The following is a 23,022-nucleotide window of genomic DNA, read 5'->3' on the forward strand; positions in this document are numbered from 1 at the left end:
TACCACGTTCTCACAGAAAACCGGCGTGAAACAGCGCTAGCGCTGTGTTTCGCCGAGTGAGTGAGTTTACCGGAGGCCCAATCCCCTACCCTATTCCCTTCCCTACCCTCCCCTATTCCCTTCCCATCCCTACCCTCCCCTATTACCCTATTCCCTCTTAAAAAGGCAGGCAACGCACCTGCAGCTCTTCTGATGCTGCGAGTGTCCATGCGCGACGGAAGTTGCTTTCCATCAGGTGACCCGTTTGCTCCTTTTCCCCTCTTATTTCATTAAAAAAAAAAAAGAAAAGATTATGGGTGGCTCTCATAGAAAAAGACACAATTTTCAGTCTATTTTTTGCTCTATTGTGGTACGGAACCCTTCGTGCGTGAGTCTAACTTGCACTTGGCCGATTTTTTATTTTTGGATTGTCTATTGTTTTCCCACTGATCTGAAATTAATAGCAGGTTATCCCCTTTCTATCGAATCTCACTAACCTAGTGTGTATTTTGAGAGTAAAGGAAGAGAGAAGGCTCTAGTGTACTGCGCACACACTTGAGCACTTTAAAATTATTCCTGCCTATCACCAAAATTGGTGTGGAGGTATTTTAATTGTTATAATTAGAAAATATACTAAAATATTCAATAGACCACGTCATCCTCGAAAGCCCCACCACTTTTTCTAGTAAATGTTTACCATTTCTTTCACTTTTTCCGTCATGAAAAGACACATAGTACACGTACCCATACATGACGTGTATTTAGTTTAGTACCTATTGACACGTTTTCCTACAATTTAAGAATACCAAATCTTTGCTTCAATTTTTTTTTTCAAAAAATAATTTATTTGTTTTATTACCATAGCTCCCTTAATTTTTTAGTTTTCAGATTCATTTAAAAACATTTTAAAGGTAATTTCAAGAGCTTTGAGATCATGCTAAAAAACCCTTTTTTAAAGCCCTTAATTTTTAAAATAAATAGGGTTAATAAGTGCTGGTTATCGCAGTAAAAGTTAGGCTTTATACGTCTCTATCTTGGGTATTTTTCATCCTACAAAAATAAAAAGAAAACCAAAAGCTTTTTTAGGAAACAAACTCAAATTTTATTCTTCTTTTTTTTTTACGAATATCCAATATTTTAAAAGTTATATCCAAAAGAAAATGAAATTTACGAAAATTTGAAAAATTAAAATTTTATGAAATCATCTTTTTTTTCAAAAGTATGCATTCTAAAGCAGGTTAATTTTTTGAGGTCATAACTTATGCTAAAATAAAGAAAAGCCTTTAGGGATAACCATAAATTTGAGATATTGTAGAAATGGTGAACGTTTTATATTTCGTTTTTTCCAAAAAAATTCGAAAGTGTCATCTTATTTTTATCAGAACTTGCTCAATTTTAATGCTATTAACTTTTTACAGTACTCAATAGAAAGGTAATTTTAAGTACTTTAAAAAGTGTTCAGGAAGTATATGTCATAAAATGCATAAATTTTCCGTTATTTGTGTATGAATGTTTAGATTAAAGTACTCGCCGAAAAAAGTACCGGTAAGGTCGGGTTTCTTTAGCTCCTGCGGGCAACTTTGACTCAAATCGGAAAAATGTTTAAACTTCGTACCACGTTGCTGCTAAATCAGCACTCGATTTTGTTCAAGCGGGATTTATTAGATGGCATTAGTAGCGCTAGTTTTCAATTGGTTGGGCACTTGTTTGCGAGGTATGAAACGGCCATTTTTATGTCGGAGTTCGGACATGTAACAACGTGCTTAATATGCGTGTGCAAACTTTATAGTGAAACTGAAATATTACGGTGAGTTTCGTTTAATATTATACTAAATCAGGTCAGAAATATATTAAGGACTAGTGATGTAACGAATGTTGGATTTTTCAGATTCGCGAATGCGAATGCGATTGCGAATATTTATCTTTTTCGACTTCTTCGACAGGTTTGACGTTTCGTGTCGGCTATGTTTAAATTGAACATAACCGAACCGATATTGCTTATAGTCTGTCAAGAAAGTGAAGAAATTAAAAAGTGGCAACATCGTAGTGTCATCCCATTTTTCTTAGATTGATTTGAAAGGGAAAGACACTAAGATGTTGCCACTTTTTAATTTCTTCACTTTCTTGACAGACTATAATTGAATGAATTTAGTCACAGAAAGTTCATTCTAAAAGTTTTGTTTTGTTTTGAGGTTAGTTTTATGTTTTATGTTTATATGTTTCAAGTAAGTTATTGTTTAGTTTTTTAGTAAATAGAAATTGTAAACTTTATTTAAGAATGATAGTAAAGTAATAATATACTACTAAATGAATGCAAACCTTACATAGTTGTAACAAGGCTGATTAATGTTAGATTTGATAAGATCTCTGAAGTTTTTTTTTTTCATAAATGACTAATGAGGCTTTAATTTACAATGTAGAAGTATGATTTAATAAAAATATCTAAGTGTTATCTATTGTATTATTATATTATTTCAAATGCATGCATATAATAATTTCTTTAATTATAATAATTTCCTTTTTGATTATTAAAACATTCGCTAAATATTCGCATAATTTTTGCGAATGCGAATGCGAATGCGAATATCCGTTACATCACTATTAAGGACTAGAAAGATTAAAGAAACAATTGCTTTTTTACGAGATTTAATTGACAAAAATTAGTTACAAAGTGAGGGGATACTTTGCCTCGTAAATTCGGGTAACATTGGCTCTTGAGCCAAAGTTGAATTCATTACATTTCAGATCTCACAATGCCATCAAAATGTCGCCGTAAACCAGGTAGTCGTCGCTATATCGATTATACAGATGAAGAACTTGAAGAATGTTTGAATATTGTGAGGTCCAGGGCCATGCCTCAGCGAGAAGCTGCCGCTATGCTTGGGATAATATTATCTGTAAGATAAATGTTCCCGAATTTAAAAAAAAAAGATTGTTTCTCAGTGCCTGAGCTAAATAATTAAGTACTTAAATATATAAGAATCGATGACTTATGTTGATTGATCTTAATAAGAAGGCTGTGCAGTGTGCACTCATAAACGCCACAATATGATTATTTTGTAAGCATTTATAGTTACTACATTATTAAAAAAGTTAATTATTTTGATAGATATATATTGAAAGTTAATGTTTTGTTTGTAAGTAAAATGATATTATTTATAAAACCTACATAAGATGATTTTCATCAATAAGACGGTAGGTAAATGTAAGTTTTTGTTAAAAATATATAATTTTTTGCAAAAAAATATAGAATATTTGATGTTGAAATGTCTATTATTGTTAAACCTATTATTTTAGCGAGTTACTTTAGCTCTGTGTCAGGATAAATAAAAGTTTTATGCTAAAAATAATCTGAGAGACAAAGTCACCCTTCTTACAGATCAACTTTGGCTCAATTTAAAAATAATAATAATTATACACTTGTAAAGATTTATTAAATATATCATTTATTTATAATTAGCATATATCCTTATTAACGAAATAAATATCAAACTTATTAGTCATCCAGCGCCGCTATACCAGATAGATTTATAAAAAAATAAGAAAAAAGAAGTGAAAGTTACCCGACCCGACGGTATACATATAATCACCTATATTTCACTTTAAATTAAAATTAGAAGGTTATTAAAATTAGGCATTTATTTGTTATTTTATTGACTTTAATTTAGGTTATAACACATTTAACGTAAAAACGTATAGTTTTTGAGTTATTTATGAAAAACCGTTTTAAAACATGTAGTTTTATCTCGAAAAATCACAATCTTCGATCTTTAATTACTCAGAAAGTATTGATTTATTCAAAAAACTTTATAAAACAAATTTTGCTTAAAATTTGTCTGTTTATCGATTTTTGCGGTTTTTTTTTATTTAAAAATAAATATTTCACCCCCGAGAAGGGTTGGCATCCGACCCCAGGACAAAAGCGCAAGTTGGCACTATGTCACTTTTGTTTCTTAGGGTATCCCCCACCTACTCACCAATTTTCATGAAAATCGATGGAGGTTCAACGAAATCGGAGGTGAAAACCTTCAGTGACTCCACTATAAGTCAGGTCTCTTACAATAAAAAAATCAAAATGTTTCGCATGTTTGAGAGCTACGATGTCCCAAAAACATACCGACATAAATCATAATATGAGTAACAAATGCTTAACAGCGTCCATATTATGATACCCCTCTGTCTCTGGCGATAAAAACAGTTGTTTATTGAAATAATTGAGTTTAAAATTTAATTAAAAGTGAACGTCTGACATTTCATGTGAGTAACCGTGTAATTAGTAACGTTAAATCGGACGCGATGTGATCACCGATACGACACGACCGACGATAAGCGACACACCAATTACCCATCAGGCAAATTTAATTATCACGCTAGCATGCGAATATTCTAATTGTAATATTAAATCCTTGTATAATATGTATCACGAATGTTTAGAACGAATATTTCTGTTTAGGACTTGATTACAGCTACTTTGACTGGCGAGACCGTGCTTGCTGCCAATCAAATTGTCTGTTTGCACTGTTGCCACTGTCTCACCAATCTACTCGGTAGTGTAACTAGACCAGGGGTCACCAAAGAGCGTACTGCGGTCCGTATCTGGACCGCCGCGCCGCGCCGACTCATTGTGTGCGGACTAGGGAATGCAAATCTCGCGAGATTGGGGCTCAAGCGAGATCCCGCGAGTTTATGAATACAATACCGCGAGATCTCGCCAATTTCGAGATCTCGCGAGATTAGCAGTTTGGTGGGGTTTTTTTGCAAATAATCACAATATTTGAATAAATTACGAAAAAAAAGTACTAAAATAAATTATAAGTATTATAAGATTAACATTCATTTTCACGATTTTTTTTCAATAGAATTTTGTGCATCAAACATTATTTGATGTATCTGTCTAAAATTTTTAAGTAGTAAGCGTTGACATACGTATCTACTATCTATCAAATAACAAATGAAAGAAACAGCCAGTCTTCTCTTCTAATGCGCTTTTATAATTTTGGACGTGGCGGTAATATCCTGGACGCCCGCGGTAAAACGATAACATAGGGAAGTAAAATGTATGGAAATATAATATGGAGACGCTTTTAAATTTCCGTCGACGATAACTTTTAAACGTGCATGTTAGAGGACATCACAACGTTTACATTTCTGAACCACACAAAACGTCCGCGGTGCGTAAAATCAAAAGGGCATTTAAGGTACACCCAACGTTTTATCGTGGAAGCCGGCGTCCACGATAACGTGACGTTCTTTTATAACTAACAAAACAACGAGAAGTCAAAATTCAGGACCTAGTTGAGAATCACAGTGCACAGTTGCTTAGGCCAGCTCCTCTTTATTTTGACTCCGCGATCGCAACTCTGTCCGTGTCAGTCCGCCCTTCAAATAAGACGGTTTTATGCTCAAGTGCAATCTCGTCAAACTCGCGAGTTCTCGCCTTTTTTTCGTCCGAGATCAATCTCGCTAAAAAAGGCCGAGATCTCGCGAGATCTCGTTCTCGCGAGATCTCGGCCTTTTTTAGCGAGATTGATCTCGGACGAAAAAAAGGCGAGAACTCGCGAGTTTGACGAGATTGCATTCCCTAGTGCGGACCAAGCATTTTCGAAGATGAACTTTTATGAAAAATAAATTTCGGTCTCGACTTACTCATGAACATCTCCAGGATTGCACCAATTTCGCACTAAACTTCAGGCAGATAATAATAATTAGCAACAAAAATTGACACTTTTCTCATTGATTTGTAAATAAATACCTTATATGTAATCTCCGTAATTACCTTTGTTTAATTTAATAAAATATATTTTTTTTATAAAATGTGTGGACTGTGGACCGCGAAGATCATTTATTTTCATTTCTTAAAACGGACTCCGAGCGAAACTAATTGGTGACCCCAGAACTAGACCCTTAGACACTATTTAGACACAACATTGCTGGCATACGTGGTCTGGCGGGGGGCGTGCTCTGAGAAATGTAGAGTCTTTTATTTCCACATACATAATAATTTCCTTATAGTAATTCAATGAAAATAAAAGTAACTTTCCCTCACGTTTCAGGCTACGACCACGCCTGATTTTAGATGATAATTACCTACTAGATGCTGTACTGGATTGAGAGATACAAAATACAAGCTGAATATGCTTTACATCTTACGTTGACAGTTCAGCGTCGAAGTCCGATCATTGTGGAACAGTATCACAACGCAGCATATATCATCGAGGAAACTGATTCCTAGGCAGTTGAAATACCAACGTCATTTGGTCGGATCATGTCAATGTTAATTGTGATCTATCGCCTGGATTTGAACGCGACCAAACTACGTAGGTCCCCCATCTGCCTAGGAATCAACTTCTTTAATAGTACAAAATAACGTTTCTTTGGCAAAACCTACCTTAAACTCGGCCTGTTCAACGCGTATATCCCATTCGCCAGGCAGCCGACGGCCGCGGAAGTACTTGGACCAGTCCGTGTTCTGGTCGTCCACCACTAGCAGCGTCACGCAGCGGTCACGGTTGTACCCGCGGCCCACAGACGCCACTGATGTTACACTTCCTGGATGTCACACACACTGATTAGGTGGCGGAAGGATATGTTGAAATGTACGTAATTTACTGTACATTACTGATCAGGTGTCGCGGGTGCATGGATATGTTGAAATTATATATACGTGGTATTAGGTTTTTTTTTTGAGATAGACATTTTTACAACTATTTACCTGACTAACTGACCTGGGTTATCCCAAGTAAAAAAGGAATGTTGTGGACTTATGAGGCAACATATTTTAATCATAAAGGTTTACATAAGTTCATCATATTTTTGATCTATTTTTCTGCCAGAGTTATTCTTTGCTATATTCACTCCAACCATATTTTTTTATAATTGATGAAGACTACAAAGTGTTTTTGTAGCTAGAACACTATTGCCATTTTTAATAAGCTACTACTACTAGCATTAACTTTGCCTTCACAATCTAATAAAGTCCTCTTTCTTGCGAAGGCTTTTCTCGTTGAAAAGTGTTAATTTACGTCCTGTCTAAGTGCACTTCAGTCTCTCATTTTCAGCGTTTCAATTTGCTGAATAAAGATTGCCTAAATTAAAATACTGAACGTCTTAAGAGATAGTGTCTACTTTAAATAATTACATTCATGTTAAAAATATATTCTTCTCTCTCCTCTTTAATAAAATGTAAGCAACTAAATAATAAACAAAAGACACTACAGTAGATCCGCGTCAATCCGACAAAAGTTTTGCGCGGCCGTGTCAGATTAGCGGATTTGTCGGATTATAGAGTACTCCATACAATACCTTAAAATCATAATGTTAAGGTTTTATCTGAACTATAAATCATTTTCCTAAAGCTAGGTTCTTATCAGCAAGCTGTAAACGTAACCGTTGCATGCGTTGTAACAAAAAAATTACGTACCTTAATAAAGACTGGGTAAAATAATGTTTATAGTTAACTAATAATATGAAATATCGAATTACAAGGGTCGCCGGAGTAGACAGGGGCCGGATTAGCAGGGGTCCACTGTATTTTAGGAAACAAATTGATCGTTAAGTGAGCGAATAACCTAAAATTAACGATTTTATAATGAATTTTTATACTTGAAAATAAGCCCCGATTTGTTTCAATTTCTAAACATAGATTTTTCTATATAAACATTGTTTCCAAGAATTTGATCTGAGCGAAAACACAATATCTTAAAATTTTCTGTATAGAAGAAAAACCACAAAGATGCATCTAATTTTCACGAATTTTTCATATATTCCCATAACCGTGCATTAAACTAAGTTTAACAGATTTTATAAAATTCTATCATTGAGACACGGACTTGGCGGATTTTTAAAATTTTGTATATTTATCGAGTTTTTAAGAAAAAACTAACTTGGCGATGATTCCGCGTCGTCCTTTTTCACCTGGCATATGAAAGACAGTCATGGGCGTACCCAGGTTCTGGGCCAGGGGGGGCAAATTACCCAGGTTTTGAGCCAGGGGGGGGGCAAATTACGCAGATTCTGGGCCAAGGGGGGGCAAATCAGATTTTTTATAAGCTAGGTGTTTATAAAGAATAAAAAGTTAATAATTTTTAGTTGTAAAAATATTGTATTGCAAACAAATGGTAAAAATTCGGTTTATTATTTTTAATTTTTATAGATGAAAGTACTAGATAATAAACTTAGTAGGGACGTCAACATGATCCAGGGGGGGCAGCTGCCTCGGTACGCGCATGAAGACAGTTGTGAGTGTGAAGAGAGGAGGACAATGTTTGATATTATGCGTTAGTCACCCTCTTAATTTAGTGCGAGGAAACCTTACGCCAAACTGCACTATTGCCGATTCTGTTTTAAGACATATTATGACTTCTATGCATATTGGCTCAAATGGAACAAGAAATACTCAAGACTGAAACTTAATAGACAATAGTTCAGACTGGATATGTGTGTCAAACGGTATTAAATAGAATAATCTTTGAAAGACACCTAACATAACCTAAGACCATATATAATATATTTTAATTTTTTTGATACCAGTATTAGTTTTATTTCAACGTATTATTTGTTTAAAAAACAAGATATCTTTTTTGTTACACACATATTTTTATCATTAACATTTATCACCATATTCACTACATCTCATCTCGTCTAATTTTTGTCGCATACGCACGCTGTACTTCACCTGTCATTAGAACTCATTTTATCTGTAAACAAATTTTATGTAAGTACAAAAAATTGTCACAAATGCTGTTTTGTTGGTGAGTCTATAAAAATAAATAAATAAACAAATAATATAATGTTTATCATTTATCTCACCCAATAAGTTAGCTCCCTGGTCCCTCGCGGCGCCGGTGAGTGACTGCACGCGCTGCAACAGGGACTCTCTGGATTTAGCGGGGGATGACGGTGCAGATGTCCCCCGGGAGCCTCCCCGCAGGTTCAGGGAGAGGTCGCCGCTGGTGCTGCTCCCGGCACTGGGGGCGGGCGGCGCGCCGCTGCCCATGCTGCCGCCAGTAGCTGGTGATGAGGAAGTTGAAAGAACATTGTTTGATATACTGAAGTCAGAATAGTGAAGTGAAGAAGAAGTAAACATTAGGGTCAATTCAGATGTAGAGCTGTTGCATTAGTGTCGTTTTGGGCTATCGCTGATCTTGTGTAAACTTGTGTCAAAATCCCCTCTTTCGCATTTCACAAGAAACAAAAAAGATAACGTAATATTACAATCAGGATTTACTTTAACCCAGACTAGAGTAAGTGAGGTAGACCAAATTAGTACACACCTGCCTGTACTCACAAGAAGTGAACCTCAATCGACTAAATTAGTAACATTTATATTTACTATAATATTCACAAGATTATAACTTATGTTTTTTTTTTGTATTCGGGCTTTTTTATATGAAATAAGGGGGCAAACGAACGGTCACCTGATCGAAAGCAACTACGGTCGCCCATGCCCCTGCAGCTCTTCTAATGTACTCGCAACATTAGAAGAGCTGCAGGTGCGTTGCCGGCCTTTAAAGAGGGAATACGCTCTCGTCTTATAGGTTTGCAGGTCGAATTATATTTTATGTCGTAGGTAGAATATCTTCAAAGTACTCGTAACTCGTGCCTATGACAAGAAATCGTTACATCATCCGCTTTGTGGTAGTCAAGGATTCATTAACCCCAATTCAGGAACCTTTTATGCTCGAGGGTTACAAAAAAATGTTCATGAGTTATTTTTTTGCGATTTATAATTAACTTTCAGCACGTAGGTGCTCCCAATCAATTATTTTTTGCGTCGAGTTCCGGGTTTTTGAAGTGCACGTCATAATATATTGGTATCATTTTATCAATTTTAGCAATCAAGAATTTACTTCCATAATACCATAAAATATGCTCGAACATGAACAATTTATATGCATAATTATATCATACACTTCATAGATATTGGACTCACGCAACCTAAATTATGGGTTATAAATATTAACTACGAACTTATTTTCAGGCTTTCAGTGAGGATTACAACGACTTAATTATAATTACTTACTTAAGTTCGTAATTATCGAAAGCAAACTATTCAAAACATAAGTAGGTTTACCCAAGAAGTGAAGACAACAACAAGAGCTTTTTAAAAGCTTTTATTTACATTAGGCATAGGTACTATTACTTTTATTTTAAAAAAAGCATTAAGTAAAATTTTTTAAGCTGAAACAATTAGAAGCATTAGAAAAAGAACATCGGACTTTAGCGATAGAGTTAAAAATGTTTACAGTAGAAATTTTAAAACATGACTGCAGTGTTCCCTATAATATTTTGTTCAATAAGCTTAGAGCTCTATTTTCAACCAGAGCAGACGCTCAACGGCCTCTAAATAGTATTTCTAAGACAGGGGTCACCAAATGGAGGACCGCGGTCCGCATCTCGAACGTCGGCCCATTGTGTGCCCAAGAATTTTCGAAGATGAACTTCGTTTAATAATAAATTTCGGTCTCAACTTACTAATGATTAATGAACATATGCAAGATTTAATTCAATAGCTTGCATCAATTTCACACTAAACTTCAGACTGATAATAATAATTAGCAACAAAAATTGTCACTTCTCTCATTGATTTGTAAATAAATACCTTTGTTATCTTCGTAATTACCCATTTTTTATAAAATGTGTGGACTGTGGACCGCGAAGATCATTACATTTCTGAAAAAGGACCCCGAGCGAAACTAATTGGTGACCCCTGCTCTAAGATAAATTAAACTCACCTTGCGAGACAGGCCTCTGCGCCTGCGGCTTGGGCTGGCTGGTGGTGGCCGGGCGGCCGGTGTAGGGGTCCACCTCGCCCTCATCGCACTCCGACTGCAGGTCCCCCGAGCTGAATCTGCGCAACGCCTCCGCTGAGCTACACCGCCAACCCACCACGCCGCACGCAGCAAGGGACAGGACAACCGACACACACTATGTAGCCTCTCAGATCTCATATTACTATGCCTTCTCTTTCATCATATTACAATGAACCAAAAAAGATTTTTGATTCAGAATTAACTGTAACCCAGATTTTATTACTCACTTCTTATTACTAGACTTGGAAACGTTGAGTTAATAGCATAGATCTCATATAGTGAGTAAAAATATCTCTTTAACTTCTATAACCCGTAGTGATATTAAATGTCTCTATGTATCGCAGATCACAGTAATAGAAAACGACTCCTTGATGTTTAGCCTCTATTAACGTAATTACACAATTCATTAAAAATACTTGAAAGTATCAAATCTTATGCACGATGCCAATATATCAGCTGTTAACGATAACAAGTTACTCCCGCGCCAATTGGGCAACGCGCCTAGAGAACTTTTCACTTTAATTGCAGATAAACCGGAGAAAATTTTGTCACGCCCTGATAAAACTAGGTAATGGGAATAAAAATATACGATGACAATTCAGGGACACACATAAATAGACATGCCTGGAGCAGCAAGCGAGACGGGGACCCTACATCACTTGTCAGGCTTCGGTTAATTATTCACTCGGGTTATTTCAGAAGCTTTTGCCTTAGCACAGCTAACCTATAAGCATGGATGACAACAACGGAAGGAAGCGCCATGCACGTGGTCCAGCGTCGGTCTGTCGTATGAGCGTTGTTAGTTGTTGGTACCAAGTAACAACGTTGAGAGCTGATGAGTGCTACACGGTATGTGAACAGCGGGTAAGGAGGTATCTTATAATTCAGCAGTAATTAGGCGACGGTGGGGTTAAATAATTAGGACTCTGAACCACTAGACTCGTACGCAAAATTGCTATGCGACGTCGCACCGCAAATACTTGCTAATTTTAAAGTGTTTGTTGTGACTTATGAGATTGGAATGATTTTGCCACCGATTTTTGCAATGCGACGTCGCATCGCAGTTCTGTGTAGGTACGAGCTCAGGTAGGTGGAAAGCATAATAGCTCTAATCGACAAAACGACAAGAGTTGTTATGCTCTGAACCGTAAATGACAAATCTTGCTCCACCGTCGCATAATTAGTAGCAACTTTTTTGTGGAATTTTTTTTCTGGTTACAAGGCTATTCCTCCACTAACCCTTAAAACAATATTGCCGCTGTAAGGCTCCAATTAATTATGTCTACACCGGGTATATAGTGACACACAAGTAGGGTTTCCTTCATTAAAAGGGTAAAATGAATGAATGAATGAATGAATGAAAACATTTATTTCAGACAAAACAATGTGCCCATAGTAGTGTTAGTGTGTTAGTTACAAAGACAGCGATGTGTAATTTATACAAGAATTTTGAATTATAAGATACATGGGTTAGGTGTATTTGGAGAGCGTAAAGCAATTTAAATTTTCAACAGTTATTTTTACCAAAAACTGAGAATCTAAGTAAATTATAATATTATAGGTTTTTTTACAAAGAAATAAGAGGATTATCCTAATTTGTTGCTGTATAATATTATTTCTAAAATCTCAGCTTTTGGTATATAAAGTGTGTAAAATTCATATTGCTTTAATCATAAGGATTGTGCGGATATGTGGGTGAGCTTTACAAAAATGCTGTATTGCACACATATTTGTGTAATTCAGTACTAAAGCAAAACAACAACAATTTCATTTTAGACTTAAGTATTACTTTTTTGTAATTAAGTACTAACATAAATTAATTGATAAAAGTGATAACTACACTCTAGTTTAATGACAAATTTGCTATGAATGTCTGCAAAATTCTATAAAAAGTAGTATTACTGTAGTTTTAAAGCATTAATCACTAAATAACTCTTAATATCTCAATAATACTCATAAGTTATAACATTTCAATCTCACAGTTGTAAGCATTTTTGTAATCATTATGTAGTACAAGGGTTATAAAAATTACGTCGCAACACGAAGAATCAATTGACAAAAATGTTGCAGAATAGGTATAAAAATTGCATACATTTGAAACATTAAAATACAAAAAATATTTTAACAGTGACGATCATGCTGTAAAAAATAGGCTAAAATTCTGTTTTTTAAGTTTTAATTAAGTAATTTCTTTTTTTGAAAATAAACTTATATAAAAATTGAATTTGAAAATACATGATTAATGAAAAATGTCAGGTAAACTCAAGAACATACTTTTAAAGCACTGGGCTCTTAGTTAAGACTTTTTCGTTAATTTAACTCAATTTGACCTTTCATCGAGTTTTAAAAAAGATAAAATACAATTTTCATTTCGTAAATTGCAATAATATGTCACAAATCACAATACATATTAATTAAAATATTATCATTGCAATTTACAAATGACAATTGGCACTCTACTTATAGAAACTTTACGTCACATTCCATGCATTTTGCATGTCTAATTTCAACAGTAGGCGTTCTAACCAAGAGCCCTAGATCTCGCCCCGTCTGACAACATTAATAATAATGACCTTACCTTCTTTTCAGGTAATTGACATTGGAGGTAAAGGAGTTGCGGAAGCTTGAGAAAGACAGGGTTGATGTGGTCGCGGCCTGCGGGCCACAGATGCCAGGACACCCCGACCGATCTATTTTGACCGCTCCTGGAAAATTATATGCCTGAGACTATGCTTGCAATCATTATTCTTATAAAGTATAAAAGATTACGTAGAATACGTAGGGTCAGTTTGAATTTTATCGTGACGCGACGATTTCTTGCGATTCATTTTTAATTTACCCATTGCGCTTCCAAAATCGAACTTTGCTTCAAAAGAAGAAATACTTAAATTTGAAGTCAAAATAATATTTTAATATCTATAATTATTAACACAACAAATAGGTTTATTTAGAGATAGTAGGAATTAGGATTTAAGCTTAATTTAAGCTAAGAAGTTTGAAGTTAAGAAGTTTCAATCTTACGGGATATAAAGTGAAAAGTCCTCAGATATTTTTGACTCAATGACCCATGAAGCATAAAATATAATGAGGAAGATTACTATTTCCTTTGAAGTCTCGGTTTTATGAAAAAATCTCGATTCGGCCCATAATGACCGGTGAAAATCCTTTGTGAATTTTTATGAAAAATGGAAGATGTCTACGTGACCAGAATGGAGCCCTAAATATAATGACTCGGAGTTTCTTTTGTTTCAATGTTTTGTCATATCGCTTTTATTTTTGACTAGAGCGAAATAAATAACTTTCGAATGTTTTTCAAACTTAACATATAGCTTTGTCCACACTATGCAATTTCATCTTCAATATTCGTCATCATCTTTTTATTCAACGTTCATTTGGCATATTCAATAATTGAATGCGTCAAAATCCACCCGCGTTGGAAAGAAAAGAGTCATAGCGTCGCGGGCATGCCTCACGTGCGATGTTGACTGCGCTATAGCGCATGCCCTTGATGGACAAAAAAGGCACAGTGTGGACAAAGCTAATATGATAATTCACCAAACGCCAATAAGGCACAACTTTAATACACCTTGTACCTCGTTCTGAGCTTGTCGTCGAAAATACTAAAATAATTCAAGAGTTAAAATATATTTTGCAAAATCTAGAGCAATGGCCAATATGATATCATTATGTCATTATTTCTAATATCTACTTCAATATTTTCGCGGTTCTCCGCTCCGTTCATATTCATATTTGTTTATTCGCCAGCTAAAAGCCGAGCTATGTGAGGGCTCGCGTCGTTTATCTGCGTGGTACTTTAAGGCAGTTTTTTTTATATTTTAATAGTAACCAAACCTTGAGTGACCGGTGATAACACATCTACAAATTATAAATAAAAATTACTATGTTAAAGCACAAATCAATAGGCGTGCCGCGTGATAGATTTTTCCGTAAAGTGTGTTCACAAAAGTGCTTAGGTTGTGGAATATAAATAAATAAAATAAAATGTCTTTATTTCAGGTATCAAAGACCCATAACATGTAAAAATTTCATTAATTTAGCATCACATAAAAATTCAAAACTCCACAATTAAAATTACCAATAATCTAGTTCATGCATTATAATTATGATAAAATAAACTTAAATGAAATTAAATTGATTAAAGGTCATAAATAAAATTCAACTGAATAAATTAAACCAAATTAATAAATAAATTAAATTAAATTAATAAATAATAATTCATTGTTTATAAAATTAAGATCAGTAGTTAGGTGTATAAAATTAAAATAATTACTAAAATAACATTCAAATAATATCCTGGATTTCTTATGTCTAAAAAGAAACATATTTTACGTCAAAGAGTGATGCCACGACCGCCTCCATACCAGACATGTTTATCACAACAGTGCTTGATGTAGGGGCAATCGAGTCTGTCAGCTATCATGGCTAAGACATTGTTGGAGCTAGCCCGCACTCTGCGCACGAGGGACGCGCAACGTTTGCGCATAGTAGCATAAAAGCAGTCGGTTCGCGCCTCGGCAAACATACCAGAGGCACTGCAAAAGCGTGGTAGCCCCAGTATCGCTCTAAAACTAAAACTGAACAACGCGCGAATCTGCGGGCCAACATATTCGCCCGAACAGACAACGCCCTCCGCTCCCTCTCTATATCAGGGTCATCCCTTAGGACGGCGGTGACTATATGTCCGAGGTATTTAAATTCGTAGACTCTGTCCAGAGGAGTATTATTTAGCCATACTGGTGGTATGCTCGGAGGACATCTAGCACCGCCGGCCTCGAAGACCATAAACTGACTTTTGGTCGTGTTGTACCTCAGGCCATGGCTTTCAGCGTACCTCTCACAGACCCGTATCAGCTCCCTGAGACCGCAAACTGATGTACTCAAAAGCACCATACGGTGCTTTTGAGTGCAATATCAGCTACGCCGACGATATCGTCGGCGTAGCTGATATTGTTGACACAGATGTCATCAATATGACAGCCAACATGCTTGCTGCTGAGCTCACAAATCAGCGCGTCCAAATATATATTGAACAGGGTTGGAGAGGTTAACCCCCTCTGTCTCACCCCACCTTGTAGCCGATACGGCTCCGACATTGCGCCCGCCCATCGAACGTTATTGACCTGGTGTGTATACCAATACCTAAATATTTCGATTCACTCTGGTGGTAAGTTAAGGTCCTCAAGCTTCTTCCAAAGGATATCATACACGACCAGGTCAAACGCCTTAGACAGGTCGAGGAAACACGCAAACACTGGAGTCTTTCGACTCGTGTAATATCTGACGGTGTGCAGACATAGTATTGCACTCTCAGTCGACAGTTTGGGTCTAAAACCGAATTGATTGTGGTGCAGATTTATGTGACTCTCAAGCTGTAAATTAAGTACACCGTCAAATACCTTAGCAGCAACTGTGGCCAACGAGATAGGTCTATAGTTGGATGTATCGGCAAGATTTCCTGTCTTGTTTTTCACAATAGGAACCACAATTGTCCTCAGTATGTCCACAGGAAGGTAGGAGTGACTCACACACAGTGAGTAAAATAACGCAAGAACTCTGAAAATATGAGGTCCAGCATGCTGAAGATGCTCGATGCTGAGGCCATCATGTCCATATACTAGATAATTGTTATTTCTATTATATTAATTTTATATTGTATTATATCACAATTTACCTGAATATTTTTATTGCGAAATGTGCCGAATGATTGCGATGTCACCGTACTGCTTCGAGGGCGGAGAAGGGGAGGATGCAATGACCTGTCGACAATTAGAGTAACATGAAGTTGTCATTTGATAGTATAATAGTCTAGACATATACATAGGTACATAAATAATTTATAATGTTATGTTTATTTTTTTCATCCATAGAGCATCTGGGTATTAAACTGATTAAATATACCTACTCATTTTCCACATTATCTTCGCATAACAGAATTGCAAGAAAAATTCCAAGAAGAAAACACTATTCTGTTTATTATTATAAAAATCCAAAATAAAAATCATTACATGTTATCTGCGCTGAAAAACCAACTTCTCCGTAGTCCGCTGCCTAAAGCGTTGTAAAAACTTACATTCTTAAAAAGTCCGAATTCTTATTTCAAAAACTCACAAGTCGGGCGTTTTATAGAATTGCTATAGTTACGGAGCTGTAAAGTTTCTCTCATATCTCTTATGAAACCTTATTTGACGACAGTTGGAAGTTGGCACGGCGCCAACGCCGGCTTACGACGCGTCACCGTGAACGTCCCAGCCCCCAGGCCTATTGACTCCCATTCTGAAGTTCCTACTTACCCTGGATATACGCTGAATATAATCTCAGGTGTATTAAGGATCACATATTAATATTTTAGGATGGAATTATGTAAGTGTGTGTGTTTGTAGTACTGAACTGTTAATAATTAATGTCGTAATAGTTTAGGCCCTAGAGCCCTTTACAAATAGAGCTATTTTCTATCCAAATAAAGCTATCAAATAAAACAATATTATTTTACACTAGCCGAGCTGCATGCAAAATGTGCGCTTGTTTATCCTAATCTTGCATAGATTTTATTAACTCAATAATAATATGTATATTGCTACTCGACTTTACATTTAAAAGTTTTCGAACGGAACCTTTATCGATCTATAGAAAACTGCTAGTTCATATAATTCAGCCAACAAACCTCTACATAACTTAATTGTTTGTATGCTTTTAATTAAAATAGTTATTGCAAATTGCTAGTTTTGCTAGAGAGTGCAAACCGTCATGAACTATTTTGTAAACAATTTAATTGTTGGAAATTTCCATCTGGCAACTTTATCGCTTCTATCTAATATATTAGCATTTTTCATGTAGAGTTTATAGTTTTAATTAATTTTAATTTTAAAATTACAAACTCGAAACATTTTAGCAAACCTTCAGAAAATTATTATATTTAGACCGTAATATTATTGAGATTTGTGGAATTTGTAATTTTGTTCAAGAAGTAAAAGAAATTCTCAAACCTTTCACGGAAAATTCCATTGATAAAAATTTCCACGAAACTTTATAGATTTTAATCTAATAATGAACAAAATAATTACAAACAGAAAAACTTAAACTCTAACCCCCTTACTAATAAACGTTGTATATAAGCTTTGAATAGTTATACATTGTTTTGTTCCTGTCATACAAGTGACATTTTTAATTGGATTGAAGAAGACAAAAAAATGTATAACTATTCAAAGCTTATACAGCGTGTAATGTAATTATTTACCCCCTTACTAATAAGTAAGGGGGTAAATAATTACATTGTAAGATGATACTAGGATTTTTCAAACGCTCCTGTTTATTTTCACGGTTGTGCGACACTTTCCTGAAAGTGGAGCGACCCTTACGAATGGCCACTCAGCGCTTTTGCAGCTGTTACACGGCGCTACACTCAATTCCACTGACTGAAACTAGGAAATAGAGCTAAATACTTTGTATTGTGTGTAAATGGGACTGCTTTTGCCTTTTACCATATTCTCCTATAGCTAGTAATTTAGCGTACCTATTGAATGGATTCGTACTGACTCAGTAAAACTCGAAAACGGCTAAACCAATCTGGCTAATTTTAGTTTTTAAATAATAATAATATAAAAATATCACACCACGTCAGTCTGGCCCCGTGCTAAGTACCTGAAGGACTTGTGTTACGGTACCAGACTACGGAAATAGTATATTTAATACTTAAGATTTTTATTCTATTATACACAGTACCTGGATGACCGAGCTTTGCTCGGTATAGCAAACACTCATTGACTTCGTGTTACTTAATAACGCCATCTGCTGGTCGCTAAAATAATTAGTTATTAACAAAATAGTATAATTATTTGCCAATAGATGTCAGGAAGAGTCATATTTTTCAGATTATCGATTATCGATAAAACACGAATAAAAAAACATTTTCTGAAAATGATTCCTAGCTAGATCGATTTATATATATTATATAAATCGATCGAAATTTAGTATATAGGGGGTTTCGGGGGCGATAAATCGATCTACCTAGGAATTTACATACATTTTTTTATACGATGATAATCTCGGAAGATTCCAATTATATATATACAGTGTGTAACAAAAACTAGTGATAATACTTTAGGGTGTGTACATGTTCCTTGTACAGAGTTCACTGTGAAAGTAGCAGCTCTAAAAGACGAACATTTTTTTTCACTTTTGTATGGGCAAGGGCCCGATGGTCACGAGTTTCCCCATACAAAAGTGAAAAAAAAATTTGGTCTTTCAGCCCTGCTACTTTCACAGTGAAATCTCTACAAGGAACACGTACATACCCTATAGTATTATCACTTGTTTTTGTTACACCCTGTATATATATATATATATATATATATATATATATATATATATATATATATATATATATATATATATATATATATATATATATATATATATATATATATATATATATATATATATATATATATATATATATATATATATATACATACAAGGTGTAACAAAAATAAGTGATAATACTTTAGGGTGTGTATGTGTTCCTTATAGAGAGTTTACTGTGAAAGTAGCAGCGCTGAAAGACCAAAAAAAATTTTCACTTTTGTATTGGGAAACTCGTGACGCTCGGGCTCTTACCCATACAAAAGTGAAAAAAAAATTTCGTCTTTCAGCGCTGCTACTTTCACAGTGAACTCTCTACAAGGAACACGTACACACCCTAAAGTATTATCACTTATTTTTGTTACACCCTGTATATATATAACATTGAAAACTTTTTGTTCCGTCGGCAGGATTCGAACCCGCGACCCCCGGCTTGAGCTACCAACAACCCAACCAACCAACCAACTGAGCCACAGAGTTTGTCACTAATATTCGTAGAAGTCCGAGAAAGGTCAAAAGGAGATCACTCTCAATGCTAAAGAACGTCTTGAAATATTTTCATTATTACTTTATTGAGAACATACTCACTAAAAGCTTCCAATTAATCAAATCTCGAAACAAACAAACACATTTATTCCCGAGTCATAACCCAGAAAAGAACACTTTGGCGATATTTAACACTACATCCTTTGGACTGGTGCCAAATCGGCGACGATAAATTGTGTTAAATCGATTTCCAGTCCTCTGGTATTTCACTGAATATTAGGTAATAGCTTTATGTCCTTTGTACTGAAAGATCTAGACGTTAAGATAAGTGAAATCTGAGAAGGCGAGCATTACGATTTTAAGCCGGTTTTTGCGGACTCTTTCCAGCGGCCGCGGTCACGGGTGGACTGAGGTGATAGATGTCAAACTTGCTGACGTTATTTAAAACTACTCGAACATTATATCTATACATATGGATTTTTAATTGTGTTAGTAACGCTAAAACTCGAAAACGGCTTAACGGATTGGGCTAATTTTAGTCTTAAAATATTCGAAGAAGTCCAGGGAAGGTTTTAAAGTGACATTCGGTTCACCGGGACAGCTAGTAATATTATAAAGTGTTTCGATCTATGCATTGATAATTTAATATTTTAATTAAAGTCGTTGAAAAATAATATATATTTACTAATATTAAAAATGCGACAGTGTGTCTGTCTTTATGTCTTTTACCTCTTCACGTCCGATTCCCGAACCGCTGAACCGATTTAGCTGAAATTTGGTATGGAGACACTTTTTATCCCGGAAAATGTACGGTTCCCGCGCTGAGTTGTGGGAGTCATCTAGTATCTAATAATTGTATAAAAGCCTGGGCTAACATCATATTATGCTTTTTTTATGAAATAAGGGGGCAAACGGGTCACCTGATGGAAAGCAACTTCCGTCGCCTATGGACACTCGCAGCATCAGAATAGCTACAGGTGCATTGCCGGCCTTTTAAGAGGGAATATGGTAATATGGGAGGGTACATGGGAATGGAAGGGAATAGGGTAGGGGATTGGGCCTCCGGTAAACTCACTCAATCGGCGAAACACAGTACGTGGTATTTCTCCGGTCGAGCCGGCCCATTCGTGCCGAAGCATGGCTCCCCACGTCTATTATGTGATTGATTGATGGACTTTTGATTTTTATTTCGTTTAAATATGTAGTAAGATAATGCGTCAATACTAATATTATTTACTGCAATAAGAGGTTTTCAATTTTAAATTTTTTGGGCAGTTTTAAAAATAGTTTCCCGACACATATTTTCTGAGGTATAAACAAGAAAATGCTCAGCTATATAGGTCAACTATTGTAGTTAATTTAATCATGTTTTACGACCGAGAGGAGCTAAGTCACCCTATTAACTTTTGTTATACCTACTATCAACTCGCTGGTGGTTTCCTTTACCGCTGTCCATTAAAATTGGATTAGAGAATTTATTGTTTGCAGTTTATAATCCAAAACGCTTTTCTAAATAATATTTAGTGGTAGAAGAACGCTTGTTAAGATATACAATTTTATAAGAATTTTTACAGGCTTGAAAACTACATAAAACTTTATAATAAGTAGAGATAATAATCAACCCACGTGGTTTGAATACAAATATATTTTATAAATACCCCTATTATGTAATACATCCAGAAAAAGTAATATTTTAGTAATTTCGTCGTTTAATTGTGATAATGTTACAACTTTGATGGTGTAATAATTGTAACGTATTTTAGTTAAATAAATTGAAAACTAACCAATAATGTCCTAAAACTACCTATATGAAAAAATACGTTTTCAATTAGCTCCTGAATCTCGTATAGAAATGCGATAAAATGTTTTCTTTCATTGATTGTAATCGCTGGGGCACTGTAATGCCTCTATAACGATCAGTAATAGAGGTTGAAAAACCTTTTCATGATTACACCCTCTGCCCTTTTCTTAGAAAAACTAGCGAGGCTAACATTTACGTTGTAATAAAAACAACGTATTAGTTTGTTCTTGTTATTGCTATTCGATACGATTAATTTTTAAACGATTTCCAAAATGTAGGAGGTATAATTAAGCTGTTGCGGTAAGTTTTACTGTATCCATTATCCATTTTTTTTTTATTTTGCTCATTACAAAAACATTTCGAGGAATAAGGTCAGTGATCGTTTTTCTGTATATAAACGAAAAAAATACCCTTTACTTACTTATATTTTTGAACAAATACGTTTAACCTTTGTTTGACCTTCAATGGCGTTAAATTAGCAATAAATTCGACCAACATTACGTTTCGAATTTTTGGTAAGCTTCTCGTATCAGCTTTCACATAATGAGAACTTGCATTTGACGAACCAGCCATTATATAAATCAGATTGAAAGGAAAAAAAAACATACTGCAGAGGTCAATTATTGGCCGCCGATGATGACGTCAGAGCGAAACTTTAAAAATTTGTTGAGAAAAAACTAGCCAATGAATTTCAAAATTATTTAATTTATATTCTTAAAATACCTTATTTTAACGAAAAAAAATATAAAAAGTACATGTGATTTTTTTTGGACAATGCCCATTCTGCCTTAAGCGGGAAGTGGAGCACCATCGGGTTCTAGTGGCTAAATACTAGGGAGTCCCCTATCTCACATACCCCGGCCGATAGCTCCAATCCGCCAGTACAGGCTGGCAGCATTTCCCCACGAAAAAAAGGTTATGTGGGTACATGTTTTATTTCCTGTTTTTTTTTACAACGAACAGGCTTCGAAAGTACTGGGCTGATTTAAATTATGGCATAAATATAGAGAAGACAAGAAGGAAGAACAAGGCCAATTTTGTAAAAGCAAAACGTACGGGTTTCGTAGAAAAATATAATACCTGGATAACATTTTTCCAATCCAGTGATCCAATTCAGCGCTAGATTGCTACTGGAACAACGTAAACGGGCACTGGAAATTGGAATGCAGTTCACATAATTGTATACCAATTACCAATGCATCCCAGTTGACGACCTCTGTGGCTCAGTTGGTGGGCTGTTGGTAGCTCAAGCCGGGGGTCGTGGGTTCGAATCCCGCCGACGGAACAAAAAGTTTTCAAAGGTCATGGATGTGTATTAAAAATGTGTATGATATAATAAATCTTAAATATAATATGTATAGTATAAAAGTATTAAATATATTTCCGTTGTCTGGTACCACAAGTCCTTTAGGTATACCACGGGGCCAGACTGACGTGGTGTGAAGCGTCCATAGATATTATTTATATTTTTATATTTACATTGGCATAATGTAACCGATCACAATGTAGTAATTTCTGGCTTTTTGTACTACGCTGAAGTAAAAAATATTTCAACCAAGTTGAACA

The 23,022-nt window shown here is 35.3% G+C and overlaps 1 protein-coding gene across 1 annotated transcript in view; it reads right to left on the reverse strand.

The window, feature by feature from the left end:
- The window catches only part of LOC121731183 (synapsin), a 106,509-nt gene extending 92,876 nt beyond the window's left edge, over nt 1–13,633 (reverse strand). Inside the window, exons 1-5 of the mRNA XM_042120538.1 lie at nt 13,630–13,633; nt 13,369–13,495; nt 10,713–10,828; nt 8,788–8,988; nt 6,368–6,528 (exon numbers count right to left, since the gene is read on the reverse strand). Of these exons, the coding sequence (XP_041976472.1) occupies nt 6,368–6,528; nt 8,788–8,988; nt 10,713–10,828; nt 13,369–13,495; nt 13,630–13,633 (609 nt within the window). The remainder of the gene's footprint in view (nt 1–6,367; nt 6,529–8,787; nt 8,989–10,712; nt 10,829–13,368; nt 13,496–13,629) is intronic.
- Between the last annotated feature and the right edge of the window lie 9,389 nt (nt 13,634–23,022).

This window comes from Aricia agestis, chromosome 10, assembly GCF_905147365.1.
Source record: "Aricia agestis chromosome 10, ilAriAges1.1, whole genome shotgun sequence".
NCBI classification, from domain to species: Eukaryota; Metazoa; Arthropoda; class Insecta; order Lepidoptera; family Lycaenidae; genus Aricia; species Aricia agestis.